The sequence below is a fragment of the Marmota monax genome, unplaced genomic scaffold (genome assembly GCF_021218885.2).
Source record: "Marmota monax isolate L192 unplaced genomic scaffold, Marmota_monax_Labrador192_F-V1.1 WCK01_AAM20220418_F8-fsc00064, whole genome shotgun sequence".
NCBI lineage: Eukaryota > Metazoa > Chordata > Mammalia > Rodentia > Sciuridae > Marmota > Marmota monax.
The window spans coordinates 263,250-289,081 of NW_026694542.1; the positions used below are offsets into that span (position 1 = coordinate 263,250).

A 25,832-nucleotide genomic window follows, 5' to 3' on the forward strand; every position below is an offset into this window, starting at 1 on the left:
TGCCCTGCCCCGCCTCCACCTTAGAGAACATAAAGGCCAAGATTCAGTGAGAGGAGTTACCAATGTCAGATCAACTGTGGAGTTGAGGTCCTTGGGGGCTGGTGACTACAGCTGGCAAGGGGGTGAAGGTGCTGTGGACCCTCTCTCAAGGAGGCCTGGCTTTGCCCATACCAGGCCCTTTGAGATGGGGCTGGAGGGTGAAGGTGGGATGAGGGGCCTGGGAGTGGAGGTGGGGCTCTTATTGGTTGGGGGTCTCATTGCAGAGATGAAGCTGCTCCTGACTCTAGCAGGGCTCCTGGCCATTCTGCCCATGTCCCAAGCCTCTGACAATGCCACTTCAGGTAACAGTTCAAAAAGAAGGGTAAGGTGTTCCAGGGGTGAGTCCCAGGGACTCCTTGTTCTCAGCACATGCCTCCTAGGTTCTGAGGCCTGATGGGGCCTCCATTCCTGACTTTGTGATCCTTGCTCTGGTCAGTCCTCCTGGGAGAGGTGGAGACCTCAGTGGTGCTGACCTGCATGGAAGAGGCCAAGCGGCTTGTGGACAAAGCCTACAAGGAGCGGCGGGAAAGGTGGGATGTGCAGCACTGCTCAGCTCTGAGCAAAGTTGTCCCAGGCCTTTCAGGGAAGGAGTGGGCAGCAGGGAGTTTGTGCAGGGAGGTGGGGAGCATGGGGGGGGGGCGGAGCTGGGCTGTCTGTCCCTGGGTCTCTGGGAGCAAGAACATCTTGAAAGCCACCCTTCCCATGGACTTGTTACCATCTGGACACCCACATCCATATCATTTTTATCAAAAGAAACCTCTTCCTGCCTGCAAGTCTATCTACATTGTCCTGCCTATCCACCCCCGGGAAAGGGCTCTGCTGAGTGTCTCTGTACCCCTTCTTTGGTCCCCCCTTTTCCATGCAGCATCAAGCAGAGGCTTCGCAGTGGCTCTGCCAGTCCCATGGAACTCTTATCCTACTTCAAGCAGCCAGTAGCAGGCACCAGGACGGCTGTGAGGGCTGCAGACTACCTGCATGTGGCTCTAGACCTGTTGAAGAGGAAGCTTCAGCCCCTGTGTCCAGGGCCTTTCAATGTCACAGGTACTGCCCCCTCTCCCACCTCCACTAGGATCTCTCCTAGTAACCCTCGCCAGGTCCTGTGATCCCCACAAATCCTCCCTCTAAGGAGTCTCAGAGGTGTCTGAGCATCCCCTTCACTTCTCAGCCTGTGCCCCACTAGGGTATTCAGGGCTCCTCCTCCTCAGAAGAGGAAATGGGGGCTTGGTTCCCACATCCTGCTTCTCCCTTGCAGATGTGCTGACACCTGCTCAACTGAATCTGCTGTCCAAGTCAAGCGGCTGTGCTTACCAGGACGTGAGGGTGACATGCCCTGAACAGGACACATATCGCACCATCACCGGGCAGTGCAACAACAGGTGCAGCCCCAGGCCGGGACTCTGGGAGGGTTGGGTCAGGCCAGCGTAGCCACTTGGCTTTAGCGACCCTGCGCTTTTCTGCAGACGCAGCCCGACGCTTGGGGCCTCCAACCGCGCCTTTGCACGCTGGCTGCCAGCGGAGTACGAGGACGGCTTTTCGCTGCCTTTCGGCTGGACTCCAGGGGTCAAGCGCGGTGGCTTCCCCGTGCCCCTGGTGAGCACCTGGTGGGCAGAGGGGGAGGCCCAGCCTGGTGCGGCGCCCCCTAACGCCCCGGTGTCCTGCAGGCTCGCGCAGTCTCCAACGCCATCGTGCGCTTCCCCACAGAGCAGCTGACCAGGGACCAGCAGCGGTCGCTCATGTTCATGCAGTGGGGCCAGTTTCTGGACCACGACCTTGACTTCACCCCAGAGCCTGCAGCACGGGCCTCCTTCATTACTGGCCTCAACTGTGAGACCAGCTGCCTGCAGCAGCCACCCTGCTTCCCGCTCAAGGTGCTGCTTCCTCCCACCCACTGTTGGGCTGTGGGTGGAGAGGGGACATTGCTCCTGGAAGCGGCCACCTTCTGTGTCCAGCTTTCTTTTCTCAGCCCCTGAGGAGGGCAAGGGCTGCTTCCTTGTGTCGTCCAGAGCCTGTGCCTGTCCTGGCTCTGACCAGTCCCCTCCTCAGGACCAACTGTCAGCCAGGGCATCTCCTTTGTTTACTGACTCCCCCAGGCCAAGGGAGAGAGCAGTGGTTCTGCCCTAGCTAACAGAAATTACTGCCCATTTGTGAGGCTGCAAAAGAGTTCTGGGATGAGGACCTCTGGTGTCTCTCAGACCTCCCAGCATAGATGCCCTGTGCACAGTCTTGTTTTTTCCCCCTCCTCCTGGGCCATTCCCCATCCCCGCATCACAGAGAGCAGAGAGCTGGGGGGGGGGGGGGTGGAGCTCCCAGAGAAGTCCCATGGAGTCACAGGCTGAATAGGGAGGGAAGAGGAGAGAAAGAAGAGAGTCTGAGAGGGAAGGAGGGAGAGGGATGGGGCCAGAGTGACAGGAAAGGGACAAGGAAAAGGGGAAAGGAAAGAAAGAGGAGACAGAGTAAGAGTGAAGGGACCAAGTCCAGAGAAGAGGAGGGGAGGAGAGAGAGGGGAGATTTAGTGAGAAGGGGTCAGAGGACTGGCACTGCCTACCCCTGGGGGGTGTCCCACATTCCCAGTTCAGTGTTCCGGGCCACTCCTGAACCTCAGAGGCACTCTGCTGGTGGAACCTCAGACTGATCCCGCTGGGGCCTTGAGAGACCCACCTGAAGATTCAGGGGGCCAGAGGTCCAAAGGTTAGTTTCTCTTGCACGGTCCCTCATGAACCCACCTAGCCTTTCTGTGCTGCAGATTCCACCTAATGACCCCCGCATCAAGAACCAACGTGACTGCATCCCTTTCTTCCGCTCCTGCCCGGCTTGTCCTGGGAGCAACATCACCATCCGCAACCAGATCAATGCGCTCACCTCCTTTGTGGACGCCAGCATGGTGTACGGCAGCGAGGACCCCTTGGCCATGAAGCTGCGCAACCTGACCAACCAGATGGGGCTGCTGGCCGTCAACACCCGCTTCCAAGATAATGGCAGGGCCCTGCTGCCCTTCGACAACTTGCATGATGACCCCTGTCTCCTCACCAACCGCTCTGTGCAAATCCCTTGCTTCCTGGCAGGTCAGCTCTGGGGTGGCATAAGAGGTGTTCCCTGCAGGAGCTATAGTCAGCCTGCTTGTGAGCAGCGGGTGGATCTGTAGTGGGAGACACTGTCTTCACCAACTTCGGAGTCATTAGTCCAGCTGCCTTGGTCACAAGTTGGATGGAGACACAGGGATGTCCAAGGAGCCTCTATCACTTTCTCTGTTTCTCTTTTCTCCTCTGGACTCTGGAAGAGAGGAGAGTTGATTCCCTTAAGGACAGAGAGCACAGTGGTGTCCATATCCTGTCCAATATGAAGCCGATAGCCACAGGTGGCTATTTTAATTTTAATTATTTTAAATTCAATGAAATTAAAAAAAAAAAAAAGCTTCTCGGCTGCACTAGCCACATATCAAGTACTCAGTAGCCTCATGGGCTAGTGGCTCCCCTAACTGGGCAGCACAGAGGTAGATGTTTTTCATCATCTCAGAAAGTTCTAGTTGAAAGTGCTACTGCCCACCTTGATTACCCATAATTATAGAGGGTGGGATTTCAACTTTAAACACCTGAGGGTTTGTAGGTAGGGTTGAGACAGTGATGGAAGAAATTTTCCAGTGTGTTTTTTTTAAAAAAATATATATTAGTTGGAGTTGGATACAATACCTTTATTTATTTGTTTATTTTTATGTGGTGTTGAGGATGGAACCCAGCACCTTGCACATGCTAGGTGAGCACTCTACCACTGAGCCACAACCCCAGCCCCATCCAGTGTGTTTTAATGAAAATCCAATGGTGGGTTGAAGGCCCTTTCCTCCTGTTGCTTCCCCCTTCTCCTGGTGGCTCCTGGTGATCTCTTCCTGGGCTCCTGGAAGAAGAATCAAGGTCAGTGCCCAAGTGATCTTTCTCCTGAGGAAGGGGCCACCCTTCTTGCTACTGAAGCAAGAGCAATGATCCTCAGGAATGACAAGCTGTATGTCCCAGTCCTGGATCACCATGACCTCTCACTGCTCATGGGATGGAGAAATCACTCTCAGAGAATATCCTTTCCTCCTAGAATTTCCTTTCTAGAGTTGGCCAGGGCAGAAGCCTGTGTCCTGCTGAAATGGCCCTGACCTTAGCCCTTCCAGGGAAAGTTTTGGGGCAGACTAGTGGAACCAGGGGGTCTTGCTTAGTTTTCTTGAACAGAATCCCAGGCTACACCAGTCTACACTCGGCCCATCCCGTGCCCTAGCCCACCCTGAAGCAGGCTGCAAAATTGGCATGTCACAGGGTGATGCTGTCAACTCTGTTCCAATGGTAGTGTTCCTCTGGGGTTCTGTGTTCAGGAGGCTTCTGAGGTTGCTTGCATTCAATGTTAGCAAGAGTGCTGTAATCGTTAGTGGTGTCTGACACAAGCATGGAAACAGTTTGTGCCAATATGCACGTTACCTTTTGACTTTCCTTGAATCAGGAGAACCAGCTAACTAGGAAGCATTATGGATCTTACACTTGGTACCAGGCACGGTGCTACACCCCAGAACACCTCTTATGCCAGGGGTTGATGGGAGGGAGGATGAGATGCAAAAAGGCACAAGCCTTGGGCCCAGTCTTGGAAGAGCTCCCAGTTTCAGCTAGGGTAGTCACGTGTTGGATCCGAGGTCTTACTAAGCATCTCTGGCTAGCCATGTCCCTAACAGGAGAAAAAGCTATTATGGTGAACAAGGGCATCAGAGGAGGACCCATATAGAAGTATAAACTCAGCCTCCGGGGGAAGAGATGGGTGGAGAGGAGGGTAGGCAGGAGACAGGGAGTTTCAGTGGAGCAAATCTTTTCTGGGATGAAGGTCTCAGGAATGACAGTGGCTTTTGCCTCCTTAAGGGGACACCCGTTCCAGTGAGATGCCTGAACTCACCTCCATGCACACCCTCTTTGTTCGAGAGCATAACCGGCTGGCCACACAGCTCAAGAGCCTCAATCCCAGGTGGAATGGAGAGAAGCTCTACCAGGAAGCCCGGAAAATCGTGGGGGCCATGGTCCAGGTAGGCTGTCCTGAGTGTCACACTGACTTGGGATCCAGGTTTACCTCTGTGACAGCCTAGCTGTGTGATCTTGGGCAAGTTGCTAACTCTCCTAAGCTTTGGATTCTTCATCCATGATGCCATTTGGATTAATGGACCTACTGCAAACACCTGGCAGATGTGAAATGCTTGGCAAAGGCTACTTCCCTTCCCCCACTTCCTGCCTTGTTTCCCTCTTTGCTGTGGGCCTGGCAATGGTGTTGGGAGAATCCACCAGGGGGGTCTCTGATGCCCAGCAGCAGTTCAGTGGACATTTCTCTCTTCCTCTGTTTCATTGTCACTCTTGGCTCCTTTATCTATTTTCCTCTTCTTTTTGGCCACTGTCACCCAACCAAACTCCTTGGCCTCATTTAACAGCAGCCCCAGCAAACTTCTAGCTGCCAACTGATTGGCTCCTCTGTGGTGATGCTCATTGGGCTGTTTCCCCGCCCTTTCAGACCATGGAGCTGCTCCTTGGGGGACTTTTTTTTGCTCGGCCCACGAGACCTAGCCAATTGGCCTTAAGAGCAGGAGGAGTGGGGGAGGTGGAGTGGCTTGTGGGAAGCCGGTGGTGGCAGTTGGGCTCTGACGGTTTTCCTGAAGAGCTGTGTGGTTTGGCGAGTGTGTTCTAAAAATAAAGTTTGTTTCTTTTGACAAGTGGCTCCTGAATTGTGCCCAGCCAGACTGTGGCATTCACACACATACACACACACACACACACACACACACACATATAATTATCCTATATAATTATCTCTAATTTACAACTGAGGCTCAAAGAAGTAAGTAAATGGCCCAAGGTCATAGAGCCAGCAAACAGCAGAGCTCTGCTTATGCTCCTTAGTGCCACTCTGAGGTGTTGGATATGTGCAGCCTTCTTCTCTAACCCCCTTTCCCCACCTGGACTGAATCAGTACTGTGGGATTCATTGCATTGACCTAGATGGATAGGAGCGATCACCCAAGCCTGAAGCAGGTGGACACTGCAGTGACCAGTGAGTGGAGAGACTGTTCCAAGTGACTTTTTTTTTTTAGATCATCACTTACCGAGATTACCTGCCCCTGGTGCTGGGGCCAGCGGCCATGAGGAAGTACCTACCCAGATATCGCTGCTACAACGACTCGGTGGACCCGCGCATCTCCAACGTCTTCACCAATGCCTTCCGCTATGGCCACACCCTCATCCAACCCTTCATGTTCCGCCTGGACAGTCAGTACCGGCCCATGGAGCCCAATCCTCGAGTTCCACTCAGCAGGGTCTTTTTTGCCAGTTGGAGGGTGGTGCTGGAAGGTGAGTGGGACTTGGACCAGCAGAGAGGGCGCTGGCAGCTGCGGGTGGGAGAGGTGGGCTGGGGTGCAGGGAGCTAGGGTAAGGGGAGCTCTTTCTTTCCTTTTTTGGGGATCTAGTCTGATCTTCCATTCTCAGTGCACCTGACTCTACCTCCAGATCCAAGAATAAAGAGTGAGGGTGGAGATAGTTCTCAGATACAGCTGGCTCCTTCCTATGTGTTGGGACTCTGTGAGTCAGGAGGCCAGGGAAGGGATGCATCCCAACCTTGCAAACCTGAATGACGTCATCTCCTGAGCCCTATATGCCCCTGGGGTCATGTAGTGCCCAGTGAGAACCTGCCCAGTGGGGCCACCTTGGCACCAAGTGTTGCCTATGGCTGTCCCTCTTCTCCAATCCCCTGACCCCACCTGGCCTTGCTCTGGCTCCAGTCTGATCTTTGATACTGAGCTAATCCTTGTCTCTCAACCTTGCTCCTTTTGCCTTCAGGTGGCATTGACCCCATCCTCCGGGGCCTCATGGCCACCCCCGCCAAGCTGAATCGCCAGAACCAAATTGTGGTGGATGAAATTCGGGAACGACTGTTTGAGCAGGTCATGAGGATCGGGCTGGACCTGCCCGCTCTGAACATGCAGCGCAGCAGGGACCACGGCCTCCCAGGTGAGGGGCTGCAGGAGTCTCCCTGGCCACCTGCAGCCCCCATCCTACCATCCAGGGAGCCCACAGCTCCCCTTCCCACTCGGGGCCCTGCCCTTTCCATGCCCTGAGCTGACCAAAGCTTCCCTCACCCTAGCACTTTGTCCTCAGGAAGTCATCTGAGGTCAGGCACCTCCCTTTCCCTGGACCCCTCTGATCAAACTCTAGCTTCTCTCAGGCTCCTTTGCACGTTCCAACCTGCAGGAGCAGCGGCAGCAACAGTCACCCACAGGGTGGAAATGTGTCTCTACCATCATTTCATTTTGACCTGTTGTTCGTGAACTTGGAGGGGAAGAGATTGTTACTTCCGCTTGACTGATGAGGAAACTGAGGCATAGAGACAGTCAAAATCTGGCTAGGTTCTCTAGCCAAATCAGTGACAGATCACAAACTTGGACCCAGATCAGCCTGACCCCAAAGTCTGTGCATGGGTTATGGGTGGCCTGTGTGGCTGAGCCTTTGAGACGCCCTTTACCCATCATGGGTCAGAGATAGACACAGTGGGTTGCTCCAGGGGACAATGAGATGCCCCGTTCTTGGACCTGGCAGGAGTTATGGCAGTTTAGTGTTTGCCTTAGGGTGGGAGAGCAAAGGAGAGACAATGAGGGTCTGGGGAGGCCTAGCTGTCCCTCTTGTCCTGAGTCAAGGGGTCAGGGCTCCCTCTATGGCCTTGGGATGTGGAGAAGTTGGGTTTTCTGGGTTAATGGCATACATCTGAATCTTCCCTGCTGTCCCAGTGTCCTCCCCACCTTGTAGCAGGTGGACCATCCAGAGCTCACTGCCCCCTCTCCCATGCAGGGTACAATGCCTGGAGGCGCTTCTGTGGGCTCCCACAGCCCAGCACAGTGGGTGAGCTGGGCACGGTGATGAAGAACCTGGACCTGGCAAGGAAGCTGATGGCACAGTATGGCACGCCCAATAACATTGACATCTGGATGGGTGGCGTGGCTGAGCCCCTGGAGCCCAATGGCCGTGTGGGCCAGCTCCTCGCCTGCCTCATTGGCACCCAGTTCAGGAAGCTCCGCGATGGAGATCGGTGAGGAAGTGTTGCAGCAGCTCAGGCTGGCTGGGTGGGTGGCCACGGGCCTATCTTTGAACCTGTCAGGGGCCTCAATTTCCTCCTGTCAAGTTAAGGGCTGCAAAGAGTCATTGATTTCCCTCTGTGTCTCAGGGAGCTTCCAGGTCATCTTTAATGTGTCCTGAGCCTGTAGGGGTACAGCAGGGAGGAAACTGGAGTCCTGATTTCAAAAGAAGGAAGACAGAAAAAAAATGCCATTCTTACTACTTCTTTGGGTTTCTCTGTGCAACTATGGAGATGTCAATCACCATCAAATAGTCCCAGCATAGCTTTCCCATGGCTTCCCTTTGTGTCATTTCATCGTGGTCATGACACCTTCATGTCCAGTTCTTACCTGGTCCATATTGCACCTTTGGGAATATTAGAAAGTGTCCCCATTCCCCCTTCCTGTGGATGCAGCCCTGGGCACAGGACTTCATGAAGGAGGGTGGGCTCTGCTCCCTCCTTTCGAGTATGAATGGTGTCCTGGAGGCTGATGGGCTGGGGCCAGAGCAGGTAACCAGAAAGCTGGGCTTTACTCTGTTTTGTGAGTGGGAGACCCCTAGTCTTCCCTGTACTGAAAATCCCTGTATTTCTCAAGGGCCTGGAGCTCTCCTGAGCTTCAGAGTGGAGTCTTGCATCCAGGGAGCACTTCAAGCTAGGTGACACCCTCCAGCCCAGAACATGCCAGCCTCAGGCACAATGTCTATGGATGCCCCCGTGTAGGTTTTGGTGGGAGAACAAGAATGTGTTCAGCACGAGGCAACGGCAGGCCCTGGCCAGGATCTCCTTGCCCCGTATCATCTGCGACAACACAGGCATCACCACCGTGTCCAGGAACAACATCTTCATGTCCAACTCATTCCCCCGTGACTTTGTCAACTGCAGTTCTCTCCCTGCGTTGGACCTGACTTCCTGGAGGGAGGCCTAGAGCTGGGTAAGAGTCTACTCCAGTGAGGGGTAAACCTGGGCTGGCTGATTGGAATGACAGAGAGCTCCCTTCCCTAGGTGAGCCCAACCCCGTTCTGGGTGCCAGTTGAGAAAATGACTGAATATTCACTCGTATGTGTTTGTGTGTGTACGTGTGTGCAATGTATGTAAATCCAAATGTCAAATATTTGTGTTGTCTGTGAACATGGGCAGTGTTGTATGTGTATCATTCATGTGAGTGTGCTTGCTGCTTATAAGAGTATTAAGCATATGGAAGAAGCAGAGCACAGCCCAGGAGCCAAGGCACCTGGATTTAAATCCTGGCTCTGCAGCTTGTTAGCTTCATGATCTTGGGCAAACCACTGAATCTCCTTAAGCCTGAGTCTTCTTTCTTGTAAATGACAGCTCCACAGGGAGCCTGTTTGCATTCTCTAATTCTTTTTCTTGTTGTTTGTTTGTTTGTTCTAATCAGTTATACATGACAGCAGAATGCTCTTTGATTCATTGTTCACAAATGGAGCACAATTTTTCACTTCTTTGGTTGTACAAGAAATAGGGTCACACCATTTGTGTACTCACACATGTATCTAGGGTAATGATATCTGTCTCATTCCATTATTTTTCCTTACCCCATGCTTCCTACTCTCCTCTCCCTCCCCTTTGCCCAATCTGAAATTCTTCTACTCATCCCATACCCCCCACCACCACATTATGGATTAGTATCTACTTATCAGAGAAAACATTCAACCTTTGGTTTTGGGGGATTGGCTTGCTTCGCTTAGCATGATATTCTCCAACTCTATCCATTTACCACAAATGCTCTAATTCTTCATTCATTGAGCACCTGCTATATGCCAAGCACTGTACTAGGCATGCGAAACAGAGTCAAGAAAGGCAGATACCATTTTTGCCCTCAAGAAGTTTTGTCCTCCATAGCAGAGGTGAACCAGCCTCTTCTGGAGGACCAAGCCTTTAGCAGTTGAGTGATGACTCAGGGCAGCTAGGATCAGTCCATAGCTCTCCTTTTCCTATCTTACTCTGTTCTCTTGCTTATTCACAGGAGCCTGCCTGGAGAGGAAGGAGGGGCTGTTGACCTTTCTGTACCATTTGTTTGTACCTGATGTTTATAATAATAAACTGTCACTGCTGGTGATCTCCCCTCTGTCTGTGTCTGGGAAGGAGCTGGAGCCCCAGCAGGAGGCCCATTCTGGGCCCTAAATTGGAGCCAGTGTGGTTGGTGCCTCGGGGCCTGGTTTTCTGATCAGCTGGGAGGGCACCAGGGAGTCCTCTGGCCAATCCATACCTGGAGGGCAGTCAGTTCTTAGAAGTCTTGGGGCCAGGCAAGGCTGAGCAGGTCCTCGTCCCTCACCTTCCACCTCTGCCACCTGTGGAACAGGAACACGGTCCCCAAGCCCTGATGTTCATTCATTATTCCGGCAAATGTTTACTACATGATCTGACTGTGTCAGGTGCTGGAAAACAGAGGGAACACAACCCTGTCCTGTCGGGGAGAAGGATCAGAGGGCTGGCAGGAAGACCCTCCCCAGATGACAGGGCACCTCCGGGTCCTGCATCCTTCAACCTGGGACAGTGATTCAGAGGCCATCGAGATGGTGGAATCCTCTTTCCAGATTTCAAATCACCAGGCCCCTAGAGCAAGGACAGCAGATGGCTGTGTCTGGAGGACAGGGCCAGTGCTGAGGGAGAGGAGGCATCCCCCACCCCAGGATCTGGACCCCTGTATCCAACTGGTGGAGCCCCTCTCCTGCCCTTCCGTCTTTCCACATATAGGGAGGGGCACCTGCTGCTGGAAGCAGCCTAGTGTACTTGAGGGCCCCCCAAGTGAAGCTAGGCCCTCACTGTGGTGAGTGGCAGGATGAATACCAGTCACCCCCATGTCACTGATGAAGAGAGGGCTGTGTGGAGAGGGGAAGTGGGCATCAGTCAGGACCTCAGCCCAGGTCTTCTGCCCTGGGCTCTTCCTACAGGACAGCTGAGTGTCTCCTACTCCTACCTGTCAAGTCACCTGGGCTGACCTTCCTTTGGAGGGCCATTTTTTTTTTTTAAAAGGATGTATGAATATCCACTGGGTAGCAGCTCAAGGGATGTTCTGGAATTGCCCCTTCAGAGGCTTGACAGGCTCTTAGGACTGCACAGGAAGAAGAGGGTATTTCCCATAAGGTAACGAGAAATTAATTCTAGCTGTAGGGAAACCCAGACTTGGTTTCGCTTCCTGTTTTGTCCCTGTAACCCCTCCCCCACACATCCTCATCCTGAGGCCTTCTTCTGCTACTCCGTGGCCATTGCTTCATGTCCCCAGGAGCCCCCTGCGGCCTCCCTTCTTTGAGAGTTCTTGGAAATCCCACCCAATCACTCCTCTCACCCCACACATCCATGCACAAGACAGTGTAGGGCCAGCCACTCTGGACTATAAGCATCTAGTTACTTATCTGGCAATGTTCCAAGGCCTGCCTTCAGAAAGGAGCAGTGCCTTTGCTAGTGCCTTTCATCCACTATCAGATGTTTATTGAGCACATAAGTGAGCTGAACACCATGCTGAGTGCCTTGGGCTCTGCGTAGTAGCAAGAGGAAGTCCCTGGCTTGGGAAGTTCACAATCTAGTCTGGGAGGAAGGAGGAAGGATCAGAGTCCAAGGCCCCAGCCCCAGCCCCAGCAATGATTGTTCAGGGGAGAGGATGGGTGACATCAGGCAAGCTGGACTGGCAGGCCATCATGGGGGTCTGAGTCTTGATAGAAAGACAATTTCCTGGGGCTGAGGGAATGGGCGTGGAAGTGGTGGGAGCCAAGTGGATGAGCTCCGGAGGCTGAAATGGCGCCCTTGGGCTTGAGTGAGCTATTCATCTGCAAGAGAGGCCTGGCTAAAGGAAAGGGCAGGGACTGGGGTGTGGAGTTCTAAGGGCCCAGGACATTGAACTTGCTTGAAATGGCAACATGGGCCAACGGGAGAGTTACTGGGCAATGCGGGAGGCCATGGCCCCGGGGCACCTAATTCTCCACTGAGGCCCAGGGTGAGAGGTCCAGCGTATCAATGGCTGAGCAGTTTACAAAGTCTTGGGGGTAGCTGTTGGCCTGGAATGGGTTCGGTGGGACTGTGGTGATGTGAGTGTTGTCACAGACAAGGCGTGAGAAGGACATTTTTCGCAGAGAGTCTTGCTGCTTCTCTGTGAAGACCCCAGGGTTTTCCCACCAGAACCTGCAGAGACAGAAGCAAGGTCACTCCAGGGTCACGTCCACCTGCTGGCCTCTCCCCACTCTGCCAAAGGAGGTCACTGGGCACATGAAAAGCTCCACCTGTGGTGGAGCTGGAGTTAGTCCTCCCACAGGATGGTGGCCCAGTCACCTCAGAGAAGGGCTCCATCCAGGCCTCCCTGGGTGGAGGTGTCACTTGCCTGTCTCCATCGCGGATCCGCTGGAACTGCTGGCCCAGGAGGCAGGCCAGGAGAGGCCCCACTCGGCCTCCTTCTACCAGGGGCTCAGCAATGGCCCCTATCCAGATGTCGATGTTGTCAGGGGTCTTGTAGAGATCTAGTAAGCTTCTGGCCAGCCTCTCGTTCCTCAGCACAGCACTCAGCTCCTCTAGCGTCCGTGGCTGTGAGAGGTCACAATAGCCTCTCCAGGAGTTGTACCCTGGGGTGGAGAAGCTGGGGCTGTTTCATCCCAGGGACTTCCTGCTCATTTCCCCTTGGGAATAGACCCTCTCCAGCTCCCTAAGCCTCCAAAGTCTAGACTCACAGTCTTTGGGACAGGGAAAGTAGTGAGCTGTGGTTTTCTGTGTGTGGCACTGCAGTTGGGGAATAACTAGCAGCTTCCCTGGTGATTGCTATGGGTCCAGGCCCTAAGCTAAGCACTGTACAAATGTGTAAACTGAAGGAGAGAAATGGCCCAGAACTAGTAAATGGCACAGCTGGGATTTGAACTTGGGCAGTTTGATTCTTAACTACATTAAATTGCCATTATGGGTATCAAAAAAAGTTCCAGTGGTCATTGGCTTCTCTCTATTGTTTTCTTAATGTTTTCTGGGATTCTAAGCTCATTTACAAGTTAGTTGTTGATCTCCTTTACAGCAGAGGAACTCCAAGATGGTATCAGGTATGTGCTCCTGTCTCTGCATTAGGGAAAATGAAAGATTCCATTTCAGGGATGAGCAACATGGGTTTTAAAAAACTGGCCTGCCTTCTGTTTCAGAATCGATCAGATGCTCAGGGTTACAGAGGAGAATCTCCAGGGACCCTAGAAAGTAGCTACAAGTGCTCCAGGCTGGGCCAGACCCTTGGCCCACTTACCAGGCTGCCCATGGTCCCGGCAGCGCTGGATGTTGATGGCAGCCAGGTCGAAGCCATGGATGGTGTGTGTCGGCTGGAAGAGCTTGTTGCGTACTTCTCCTGTCATCATTTTATTCTGATTCATCAACTTGGCCTTCTTGGCCAGCAGGCCCCGAACCAGAGGATCAATTCCACCTGCAAAGGGAGACCCAGAGGTCATCCTTAGGATGGAAGAGGAAGAGGACGTCTCCCACAGCCAGCCCCTCCCTCCACCAGACAAATTACCTGTCTAAAATAGGGCCAACTAAACATCCCTGGCTGGAAACAGTAAGAGAAGAAGACAACACAGGTGAGCTCAGGGAAAGGGGAGTCCAGATTGCCCACTCCTGGGGTGGTAGGAAGGGCCATTCATGGGACGGTGGCATGAATATAAATATCAAGACTGTTTTCAAGTTCTAGTTCATCGGGTCAGCTCCTTCTCTTTCCATATATTGCCCTGAAGAACACTGCAGCACGGGAAGATGGGGGTGGGGGAGGGGGGTGCACATCTTTAATAAATGGCCCTGGCTTGCTAGGCCCTTACTAAGCTAGTTTCAGCACAGAACAGACAGGGGTAAAGGACAGTTGCATGTAACCTCTGGCACCTCATGGGGTGGAAGGTTCTAGAAGAGAGCAGAGAAGAGCTATTTGAGAAGACCATGAACTCTGTCTTCAGAGGGCAGAGAAGCCCTAGGTCATAGAGAAGAGGTAAGGAAATCCCAGGCAGCTTACAAGTTAGAAGGAGGAAAGGAATAACTGATAACCTTTTGTGTGTTAGGAATCATTTTAGGGTTCTCTACACATCTATTTCCTTTAACTTTTTGGATATCCTCACGAGATGGGTACTATTATTGTCCCTATTTTACAAACAAAGAAAATGAGGCTCAGTTAAGATGAATTCACTTGCCCAAGGCCCCACAGGAAGTGCTTGCAATCTGACTTCCAGGCCAGGTGTCCCTAACAGCAAGCTGCAACGAGGGGGAGTCAGGAGAGGGAGGGCACTTTCCTGATTGGACATACCATCTTTGACCATCCTCCAGGTGTTGAAGAAGAGCGTGTGCAGGGGGAGTTCCGGTTCTGGACCCCATGGCTGATAATTCTCATCCAGGCGGGACACAGTAGGGGGGATCTCCAAATGACCAAAGCGGAACGCAAATGTAAAGACGTTGGAAATTCGGGGATCTACAGATTCATTGTAGCCTTGGTATGGGGGGATCCACTTCTGCATCTCAGCACCTAACACGATGGGTAGGTAGTCCCTAAAGGTGATAATCTAGAGGGAGAGGCAAATTAGGAAGAAAGAATGTGAGAAGGCTTAAGTCTCTACAGAGGGAGGCTGAAGAGGAGCTGCCACCAAGGGGCATGAGCAGTCAAGGGTGGCAAACAGCCTTTGTACCTTGTTTCAATTCCTATGACCGTGGCAGACATTGTTAATCAAACATGACATTCTTTCTGTGATCTCACATGATTTGTTTCCATATAGGCAAATCAGTCATTTGAATTTGGCATTTGATATATACTCTCTATGCATCTTTGCTCTAAGTTTATGACCTTGGTGCGAAAGTGGCAGTGCCTATATGTCATTTAAATGTAACAATGTCATATTATTAAACTTTTCCTCACAGGCCAGCGTAAGAGGGATGATGAACCACAGAAATGAGTCAGGGACCACCAAGGGAACTTCATTCCATCCCCAGTTTTGAAAGAAGTGCTGCACCATAGAGAGGCTGATTCCTGGTTTGGTTTTACTCAAATACAATGAATTACTACAAAAAAAAAAAAAAAAAAAACAACTCAATATTTATCCTTTCTTTCTTTGTTTATATGATGCATATTTTGACACAGTTTTACTCCTAGAGAGCATTTCCTCTTTGTCAATTAACATTTTCCACATTTCGACCTAGCTTTCACAATTATTTTAAATGTGTGCAATATTCTAATGCATTCATTGAGATTTACCCTCAGGTTGGCTTCCAGTCTGTCCATGGCTTAGCCTGTGGGGATATCATCCATCCAGCAGGCACTCTGCTCCCCAGGCTGTAGAGGATGCAGGAGACAGAGCCCTGCCTCTGGCCACAGTGACTGGCCCATCTGTGGCTCCAGAACAAGCTGGTATGATTCTGTCTCAAGAATTTAGGTTCTGGATATAGCTATTTCAGATGGTGCTTAATTTGAGAGGACGGATGAGATCACATGGGTGGTTATTTTTTTTACCATCTGCTGGAAAGCAGAGAAAACCCATCTGCATTGAGAGTGGAGAAGTAGAGAGAGGAGCAGGGAGGAGGGAGCTAGCAAGAGTAGTTGTCCTACTTCCAGATGATTTCCATCGTCTGATTCAACCCTGGATGAGGCTCTAACCACTCTACTGACTATGGGGGTCCCAGGAGAAACCTTTCTCATCTTCCATTTGACACTTGGATGGGGTTGAACCTAACTGAACATCTGAACTAGACTGAGTTGTTTTCTTGTAGGCCCAAAAGCCTTGTTATGGATGAACTTGTGTCCCCTGCTCATCCATATGTCAAAGCTTCCAATGTGTGCATATTTGAAGGTGGAGTCTTTAAGGAGGAAACTGAGGTCATAAGGATGGCACCCTAATCCAGTAGGGCTGGTATCCCTATAAAGAGGGAGAGAGGGAGACAGAGAGGCAGAACAGGAATGAGAATGAACAGAGAAAAGACCAAGAGAGGACATGGGGGAAAGATGACTATAAGCTAAGGAGAAAGATCTGAGGAGAAACCAGACTTGCCAACACCTTGATCTTGAACTTGGCCTCCAGAACTGTGAGAAAATTCTGTTGTATAAGCCATCCTAAAATATTGACACTCTAGTGGCAACCCTAGCAAACTAATACAATATTTAACTCATGCAATCTTTAGGCAGACATTTTTTTTATTCTCTTGGATGATTTCCTACAAACATCTCCAGCAGCATGATTTTGGGTCCTGTTTCTTTTCTTTTTTTTTTTTTTTTAAATATGAGAATAGATCTCTTTGATAACAAAAAAATAGGTGCATGAGACGTCTGGTTTTAGAGTGGAATAGACTCATTTTACCTTACTCTGCTCCATTGAATATAATTAAAAACCCTGGAAATTATTCATCAGGCAATAGTAAGAGGGCTCTAAAAGCTGACAAAAAAGAAGATGGACTGGTTGGGAACCTCAGGACTTGAGGAATGTCATACCCACAGACTGGGAGCAGAAGAGGCTGTTGGAGAACAGGAACAGGTAGAGAGAAGCCAAGAAAAGCCTCCTGTCTCCTTCTAAAGCACTAGGATGGGGGAGAGCCAGTACAGACTCAGAGGAAAGCCGCAGTCCCCGCTTCACACCTTGAGTCCTGGGGAAGCCCTGCCATCCCAGCCTTCCATCCACAATCCAGGCTGGCGGGTGGTCTGATCAGCCTGCAGCCGTGGCAGCAGTGAACACTGTGTCCCTTTGCTCTTTACCTTTGATTTTCACCAGGGATACCCAAGTTTGTGGCTTCTGCTTCCCCAGAAGGTTGCTTAGCAACGGCTGACAGCCAGGAAAGAACCTTCTTGCACTGTAGACAGGACCAGCTGGGGCTAAGTGGGGAGCTCAGAAGCACCAGAAGAATGAAGCAGACCAGATCAGCATAGGAAGGGCTCAAGAAACTAAGCTGTCACTGGAACTAAAACGAAAGTAGATCAGAACCTACGTGCTAAACCTAAACAAGGTACCTGCATGCTAAAACAGATTTTTAAAAAAATATATATATTTTTTAAATTGTAGGTGGACACAATACCTTTATATTATTTATTTTTATGTGGTGCTGAGGATCGAACCCAGGGCCTCACATGTGCTAAGCAAGCACTCTACTGCTGAGCCACAACTCCAGCCCCTAAAACAGATTTTAAACAGGATCAAGCGTCTCCTAATAGAAAAGCCAAAATGCCTTAAGATACAACTGAAAGTCATTCATAACACCAAGAACCAGGAAAACCACACTGGTGAGCAAAGACAATCAACTGATGCCTCTAGCGACATGAATGTTGGAATTATCTGATAAAGATTTTTAAAGCAGCCACTTTAAAAATGTCTCAATAACTAATTATCGATTCTCCTCAAGAAAAGAAACGAAGGACAGAATATCTCAGCAAAAAGCAGAAGATGAAATAGAATGAAATGATGGGACTGAAAACATACTACCTGAAAAAAAAAATCCAAAATACTTGAATAGACTCAATAATAGTAGAGTGGACATAACCAAGAATAGAAATGAAGACAGATTAGTAGAATTTACTCAATCTGCACATCAGAGAGAAAATACACTGATTAAAAAAAGGAAAAAAATAAATAAACCTCCAGCAAGACAGAGTCACTGGTTCTGTAGGACAATAACAAACTATCTAACCTTCATATCAGTGGAGTCCCAGAAGCAGAGGAGAAAGGGAGTGAAACTGAAAAAGGATTTAAGAAAAAAAATGCCTGAAATTTTCTCCAAATTGGTGAAGGACATACATTTACACATACAAGAAGAGGAATGAACCCAAAACAAGATAAACCAAAAAGAAGTTCACTCCAAGACACACGACAATTAGACTTATGAAAACTAAACACACAGAAAAAGTTTTAAAAACTGTCAAAGAGAAGCGACACATTACCTAAAAAGAAATATCAATTCATATAATAGCAAAATTCTCATCTGAAACCACAGAGGTCAGAATGAAGTGGAACATTTTTTATGTGCCGAAAGAAAAGAATTGTCAACCCCAAATCTAACATCTGGTGAAACTGTTCCTCTGGAACAAGAGGAAAATAAAGACATTCTCAAATAGAGGAAAGCTAAGAGAATTTACTGCTAGTCCATTTACCCTTAAAGAATGGCTACAAAGCTGGGTGTGGTGGTGCATGTCTGTAATCCAAGAGGCTTGGGAGCCTGAGGCAGGAGGATCACAGGTTCGAAGCCAGCCTCAGCATCTTAGCCAGGATATAAGCAACCTAGTGAGACCCCATCTCAAATAAAAAATAACAAGGGCTGGGGATGTAGCTCAGTGGTAGAGCACTTGTCTAGCATGCATAAGGCCCTGAGTTTAGACTTCACAATCACACAATACACAATGGCAAAAAAAAAAAAAAAAAGTAAACATAATCAATTATTTTCTATCCTATAGGTTTCTTTAATAATATTTTATGACTGAAGCTCTATATGAGGTTGTGCTAAATCTATATAGAGAAAATACTTAAGAAGAATTAAACTTAAAAAGTGGGTCAAGTAAAAGGAAAGCATTCTGACATTTGCTACCATAAGCACAATCCATAAGAAGAAAAACTGACAAAAATGAGCCTCATTCAATTTAAAATTAAAAGTTTGGTCTGCAAAAGACCTGTTAAGAGGATGAAACCCCTCTCAATAAAACCAAAACCAAACCAAACAAATTACCGCGCAGGTGGAAGAAAAAATACTTGCAAGTCATATGTCTGACAAAGGACTCGTGTATAGAATATATAGAGAAAACTCTCAAAACTCAACATTAAAAGACAACAGCCCAAGAATACATGAACAGAACATTGAAGAGGCTATACAAATGGCAAACAAGCACATGAAAATATGTTTAACACCACTAGCCAATAAAGAAATGCAAATTAAAACCACAAAGAGATATCACTACAGACCTATCAGTAAGGGTAGAATAAAAGATAATAAGGATATCAAATGTTGAGCAGGATGCAGAGAAACTGGATCATGCATACATTGCTGGTGGGAATGTAAAATGGTACAGCCAGTCTGGAAAATAGTTTGGCAGTTCCTTTTAAAGGCAAAAATGGACTTACCATATGACCCAGTAATGGTAATCTCAGGCATATATTCCCTCAAAAAAAAAAAAAAAAACTTAGTTTCACACAGAAACTTATACATGAATGTTCATAGCAGCTTCATTCATAGTAACCTTAAACTGGAAGCTATCTAGATATCCTTCAATAGCTGAATGGTTAAAAAAAAAATGGTGGTGGGGCTGGGGTTGTGGCTCAGTGGTATAGCGCTTGCCTAGCAGGCATGAGGCACTGGGTTTGATCCTCAGCACCACAAAAATGTAAAATAATGATATTGTGTCCAATTAAACCTAAAAAATAAATATTAAAAAAATGGTGGTAATACACACCATGCAGAAGGAAGAGCTATTGATATGCACAACCATTAGAATGAACTTCACAGAAATTATGCTAAATAAAAAAGCCTATCTCAAAAGGATATATACTGCATCATTCCATTTATATAAAATTTGTGAAATAGCATAATTATTGAGATGGAGGATAGATTAGAATTTTGCTGGGGTTAGGGACATAGGGGTGAGGGTGGAGATAGTTCTAAAGGAGTAGCATGAGATGGTGCAGTATCTTTATTGTGGCAGTAGTCACATAAAGCTATACCTGTGCTAAAATTGCATGGAGCTTCACACACACACACACACACACACACACACACACACGATTCCATTTATGACTAGTAAAACCTGAACAATGTTAACTTCCTGGTTTTGCTACTGTACCATGGCTATGTAAGATGTCAGCACTGGGAGAGGCTGGGTTAAGGGCACATGGACCTCTCTGTACATTTTTGTTGGTTTGTTGGCTTGCTTTGCAACTTCTCAAGAAGCTATAATTATTTGAAAGTAAAATGTTTAAAAAGTTTATATAGGGTAAATATCAACCCATCATTCCAAGTCTTTCTAGTTAGATGATCAAATCTGCAATACCAGCTGAGTGTGCCCATGACACGTGGGTTAGGTGTAGACAATTAAAAAGGAAGAGAATCAAATCAAAAGAGTCCAAGTCACTGCTCTATAGCAGTCCCAAGAAGAATGGTGCCTACAGTCCCAATGCTGGCACCAGGGCAGGCATGCTGAGGCACCAAGGTATGAACAACTCTCTGACACTCTGAACCCAGGGTTTCATTTTGGGACAGAGAAGCTGAAGAAACAAAAGGGGGAGGATTTTAAAGAGCAAGACAATGGAAGAGAAGCAGTAGTGGAGAGGAAGGGGCAGGGAGGTGTGGAGAACAGCAGAGGTGGCTTGGGGTACCACAGTGAGCAGAGGACAGAGCCTGGAGCAGGAACCGGGTGCCTGGCAGTGGGTTCCTGCACCTCTGTACCTGCATGAAGGCTCCCAGGATTTTTCGGGCTTCCTGGTACAGCTTCTCTCCATCCCATTGAGGGTTGAGTGTCTTCAGTTCCCTGGCCAGCCGGTTGTGCTCTCGAAGAAACAGGGTATGGGAAGTGGCCAGCAGGATCTGCTCTGAGGCTCGGGCATCTCCTGAAAGCCCAGAAGGCAGGAAGATAGGTTCTCCCTGAGCAGAACTCGGTGACCAGCACGAAGATATGATAGTGCCCCAAGGTGCTCTCCTGGGGGCCCTCCATCCAAGGGAAGCCAGGTGGAGAGGGATAGGAGAAGGTGGAATCATAGCTTTGCATCTGAATTCTATACACATATTCTTTAGCTGGGTGATCTTGGGCAGATTACTTGACATTTCTGAGCCTCAGTCTCATAATTTAGGTGGGAAATTTTTTTATAAATTATTACCCAACTTTCCAAGAAGGGCAGTTCAAATAAACAAAGCTAGGGGCTTTTTACTTTGCAGAGTATCTTTGAAAATTTTATGAAAGCAGGTTTGAGGGCAGGAGCCTGGGTAAGGCTGAATTCCTCTGGGTAATAGAGGGAGAAGAATCTGGAGATGGGGCCTTTTGGGGAGAAGGAGAGAAGCAAGGAGGGGGAGACAGTCAAAATGGTGAAGATCAGGTGTCTCACCAGGGGATTTCTCCCTGTGTTCTTTAGGCTTAAGAAAGGCCTGTTAAGGGGCTGGGATTGTGGCTCATCAGTAGAGCGCTCGCCTACACGGGTGGGACCCAGGTTCGATCCTCAGCACCACGTAAAAATAAAGGCATTGTGTTGTGTCCATATATACCAGAAAATAAATATTAAAAAAAAGAAAGGCCTCTTAAATTTGCTAATGCTTGGCATTAGTGGCTATTTTTATGAAAAACAGGAAAGCACTTGGTTCCATGTCTGGATTGGTGTTGGGTGTATGTGGGCACACAATTAAAAAGATCTACCAAAAGTCCTTGGCCTACTGCTTTGTTAGGGTGGCCAGAGGTTTGTCCTGGGAGAGTAAATTCTGGAGGGTATGTTTCCAGAAGCCAGAGACACAGAGGACCAGGAGAGCATGAACTCCTGGAAAGAACAGAATCAGGAGGGCTCTGGTTGTGCACAGATTGTATGGAGTGGTAGGTTTGGGCTAAGGTTCTTCTTAATCTAGAACTTTCTCATTGAGGAAAATGCCTTAATAAATGTATTAAAGATGAGACCAAAGATTCATCAACAAGACTGTTCACTACCTAAACACTAAGAAAACAAAGAGAAACTAGAATCGCCTCCAAAGAGGATCCAAAAAAAAAAAAATTTTTTTTTGGTTAAGATATACCACAGAATATCAGGCAGCCATTAAAAATCATGTTGTAGAAGAACAGATAATGATGTGGGATATGTTAGGTGAAGACATCAGATTATAGAGCATAATTTATTTATTTTTTTTAAATTTTTTTTTAAATTGTTTTTTTTAAAGAGAGAGAGAGAATTTTTTAATATTTATTTTTTTAGTTTTCGGCAGACACAACATCTTTGTTTGTATGTGGTGCTGAGGATCAAACCCGGGCCGCATGCATGCCAGGTGAGCGCGCTACCGCTTGAGCCACATCCCCAGCCCCTAGAGCATAATTTATAGTGTGACACATAGAACGATGCAGAACTATGTGAGAGAAAAAACTGGAATGATTGGCATTAAAATATTAATGATTGTTGGTAGGTGGTGGAATTATATGGATTTTGTTTATGCTTTTCTGGACTTTCGTACTTGTTATACAGTGAACACATGTTCCTAGATTTTTTTTTTCCATCTGGGCCCCTCTGCCAGTCCTGGATCAGTGCCACAGACATTGGTGCCTTCTTGTGCATTTTCCCAAAAGGATGTTGAGAAGGGAGCAGTGGTAAAGCTTCCCTGGATAATCCCTTGTCCACAGGCCCATCATTCTCTTCCCAGCCTAGACTCACCTGCCAGGAAGCAGGGCACGCCGGCTGTCTTGTTGATTAACTCGCAGGGGCTAGGCTTCTTGGTGACAAAGGGCAGGTAGGGTAGCCCGTGGTCTGAGAACTCCTCGTTGACAGCCATGAGGCCCACGGGGCTACTGAGGTTGCGCAGATTACTGGCCAGGCTTGGCTCAGAGCCATACACGAAGCTGGCATCCAGAAAGGAGGTTAGAGCATTGATTTGCTCTCGGGCTAGTGACTGGTAGGGCGGAGTGGGGCAGATGAACCCGGCTCGGAAGAAAGGCATGCACTTCCCTTGAGTCTCCAACTTGGGGTCATTGGGTGGGAACTGCAGAGACATTGGGAGTGGGTGACTAAGCAGGAACAGCACACTAGACTGACAACCTCTCCCTAGGGTTAGACTGGATGCAAAGATGTGATGGTACCCTCCTGGAACCCTGGTGCCAGACACTGACCCCAGATGTCTCCTCAGGGACTTTTCACATCCCTGGCCCAACATGTCATGAAGTTCATTACATCCTGTTGTGTAAAGAGCTGAGAGCAATAATTCATTATTTCACAGCAAGGGCTCTGAATTTCTGGTGGGAAGGATGTCCTGGAATCCCTAGACAGGGAAGCAGCACATGAGATGGGAAAGGGTTTTGTTAACAATTACTACCAACAAAAGTAACCCTTTGTTTATTCTGGACCTACCAGATGCCAGGCATTAGGCATACTTTATCTCACTTCAGTTCTCATAAAGTAGACCATTCAGATCCTTTTTATGCATAAGAAAAGTGAGACTCAGAAAGGTTAAGTAACTTGCCTAGGCACTTACAAACTGGAAGGGAAAGATGTGAAATTCAGATCCAGATTGACCTCATTCCACAGCTCCTGTCCTTTATACCACAGCATGGAGCCTTGATTTGTTGTCTGAGTGAATAAATAACACTCTAACTGCAAAGCCCACAAATAAGAAGAAAGGACACCATTACAAGCTCGTCTCCCTGTCTGCTGGACATTGTCACCAATCCTTGCTGCTCACTGACTCATACATCAAGTTTCAGTTCTTTCTGGGAGATAAAATCATCCTTCAGGATTCCACTAACTTTAAATACAGGATGAACCTCCTGGGATGTTGGGAAAATGTAGAATCTATTTTCCAGTGTTTGGAGGAGCCTTGAGATTTTGCATTTCTAATAAACCCTCAGGTGATACTGATGCTGTTGGGTAGGGGATATAACCCCCCACCCAGCTTCCCAATTTTGCAATTAGTAGTTTACTTGTCCATTTCCCACACTGGGCCTTTGTCCTTGAGAGCAGGAACAGTGTCTTATTCACCTTCAAATCCCAGTGCTTGGTGCATTGTCTGGCACAGGGTAGACGGTTAATGTCTAATTACTGAATAAATGAATGCATGAGGGAGGCTTGGAAAGCTATTAAATCAGCATCCAAGATCCATCATGAGACCCTGGCCGTTAGGCTGGGAATGTCTGTTACATGGGGTCAGTACGGGGCTTGTGAAGGACGTTCACCTGCTGGGGCTTACCATGATGGGGAAGCAGTTGTCTCCCTGGATACAGTACTCATCACACTGGGTTTTGGAGTACTCGCTACTCCCCATCTCTGTATCAGGGGCAAAGTCCAGATCGTGGTCCACAACTTGACCCCACTGCATGAAGAGCAGGGACCTGTTTTGGTCCAGAACACCATCCTCGTTCAGATAACCAGCAATCTGATTGGATACCTCCCGGGCCTACAGATGCAGAGAGAAAGGGAGGGCAGATTGAAGGAAAAAGTGCTTTGAGGATTCAGAGTCAATTTATTGAGCACAGTGAGCTTGTGAGGTGGGTAGCATTAGTCCACTTTGTAAATAAGGAGAGTAAATCCTAGAGAGGTGAAGTCAATGCTCTCAGGTCCTGGCAGGCATGGTGCTGAATCCAGGTCTGTATCCCTTGACCATGCACAAGGTCAGTGCTTTCTCCACTACTGAGAGGGGAAACAAAAGCAGGCTGCCTCTGAAGTAAGTGCCACAGAGGGGCCAGGTGTCTGGGCGTAGGACCGGGGCTCTGGGGAGGTGCTGCCAACTCAGTTGAGGCCAAGAGATAGGACCCCCCAGGCAAATGACAGCTGATGCACCCCAGGGGCTGGGGCAGGGTAGGCAGGAGCAGGATGGGGCAGGGAAGCCATCTGCCTGGAGACCCCAGGGTATCTGGCCTGTGGCAGCTGGGACGTGACCATCACGTGGCTGGACCCCAGGCTCTGCTGCCCTCTAGTGACATTTTGGGGAACAACCCAAATCATCTCTACTGGTGACTCCGCCGCGCATCCCTCTAGCCTCCCACCTATTTCTTTTCGTTTCCCTTGCGTGTTTGAGGGGGTGCATCGGTCCCCCTCCGACTCCCATCCTTCACCCGCATCCTCGAGGGCGCGCCCCACCCTGCCCGTCGGCGCTCACCAGCGGGAGCGGGAAGCCGTTCCGCGTCCTCCCCGGCGTCCACCCGTAGGGCAGGGAAAGCCCGTCCTGGTACTCGGCGGGCAGCCAGCGAGCCAGGGCCCTGTTGGCGGCGCCCAGCGCTGGCTTCCTCCTGGAACCCAGAAAAACGGTCTCAGCCCTGGCCTTCGGTTCTGTAGCACTGAGTCCCTGAGGCCTGGGGTTCCAGGACGCACTACCCCGATGGGGACGAAGCCGGGAGCTCTGACCCAAAAAGGGGACTCCGAGGAGATGCCTCTTAAATGTGGGGCCCTGAATCCCCACCCCCAAGGTGCGGTCCTCCTATGACCTGGTGAAAGGGGACACTTCCCGAGGGATACCGTGGCTCACTGGAGACATGCAATCTTTAGAAGGATCCAGAAGGACAAGGCAGTGGGAGTTCTGCCTGGCTTGGCGGGGCTGGGCAGGTGGGCTGGGCGTGGTGGTTGGAAGGCTCTGTCCCCCACACCCACCCCCGCCCAGTCACCTGTTGTTACAGTCTCCCATGATGGTGCGGTAAGGACTGTCCATGTCGCATTTCTCTACAGGAGCAGGGGCTTCACAGCCCACCTCCCAAGAGAGCAAAGTCAAATTCAGGCTGGAGCCTAAAACAGAAGGGACACCAAAGGGACAGGGTTCTTTTTCCATTCTGAGGCAGGAAACAGGGTGTCAGCTCCCTGTTACCCAGAACAAGATAGAGATCTCATCACTTGCTAGATAATACCAGTAAATCCACCTGACACAGGAGGCTTAAATGTTGCCTCCACTGACAGAAGTGGTGACACCGGGGTTTGGAACAGGGAGCCTGTGTTTATTGACCTTAGCACTTCCTCTAAGTAGAGGCCTCACAGATGGTATTATACAAAGATCGCCCACACCCTCTCATTAGGAGCTGGCAATGTGACCTTGGTAGGTCTGAGTTCATTCATC

General features: G+C 49.3%; 2 protein-coding genes across 3 annotated transcripts in view; one reads left to right on the top strand and one right to left on the bottom strand.

The window, feature by feature from the left end:
* Window positions 1-16,325, top strand: Mpo (myeloperoxidase). 2 transcript variants are annotated; one of them, XM_046420426.2, is made up of 14 exons: window positions 1-128; window positions 264-341; window positions 476-569; window positions 905-1,080; window positions 1,292-1,415; window positions 1,500-1,629; window positions 1,701-1,907; window positions 2,783-3,101; window positions 4,920-5,080; window positions 6,133-6,388; window positions 6,875-7,045; window positions 7,880-8,117; window positions 8,865-9,075; window positions 13,274-16,325. In XM_046420426.2, the coding sequence occupies exons 2-13, from the start codon at window positions 266-268 to the stop codon at window positions 9,067-9,069; spliced, it is 2,157 nt and encodes a 718-aa protein (XP_046276382.1). In that variant the 5' UTR covers window positions 1-128; window positions 264-265; the 3' UTR covers window positions 9,070-9,075; window positions 13,274-16,325. The 2 variants fall into 2 exon arrangements, with proteins under 2 accessions (XP_046276382.1, XP_046276381.1); XM_046420425.1 differs by lacking the exon at window positions 13,274-16,325 and adding an exon at window positions 10,129-10,221.
* Lpo (lactoperoxidase) overlaps window positions 11,569-25,832 on the bottom strand; it is a 24,861-nt gene continuing 10,597 nt past the window's right edge. Inside the window, exons 5-13 of the mRNA XM_046420424.2 lie at window positions 25,390-25,507; window positions 24,888-25,017; window positions 23,979-24,185; window positions 22,454-22,778; window positions 20,502-20,662; window positions 14,410-14,662; window positions 13,372-13,545; window positions 12,478-12,715; window positions 11,569-12,281 (exon numbers count right to left, since the gene is read on the bottom strand). Coding sequence (XP_046276380.1) covers window positions 12,074-12,281; window positions 12,478-12,715; window positions 13,372-13,545; window positions 14,410-14,662; window positions 20,502-20,662; window positions 22,454-22,778; window positions 23,979-24,185; window positions 24,888-25,017; window positions 25,390-25,507 — 1,814 coding nt within the window. The 3' untranslated portion in view covers window positions 11,569-12,073. The remainder of the gene's footprint in view (window positions 12,282-12,477; window positions 12,716-13,371; window positions 13,546-14,409; window positions 14,663-20,501; window positions 20,663-22,453; window positions 22,779-23,978; window positions 24,186-24,887; window positions 25,018-25,389; window positions 25,508-25,832) is intronic.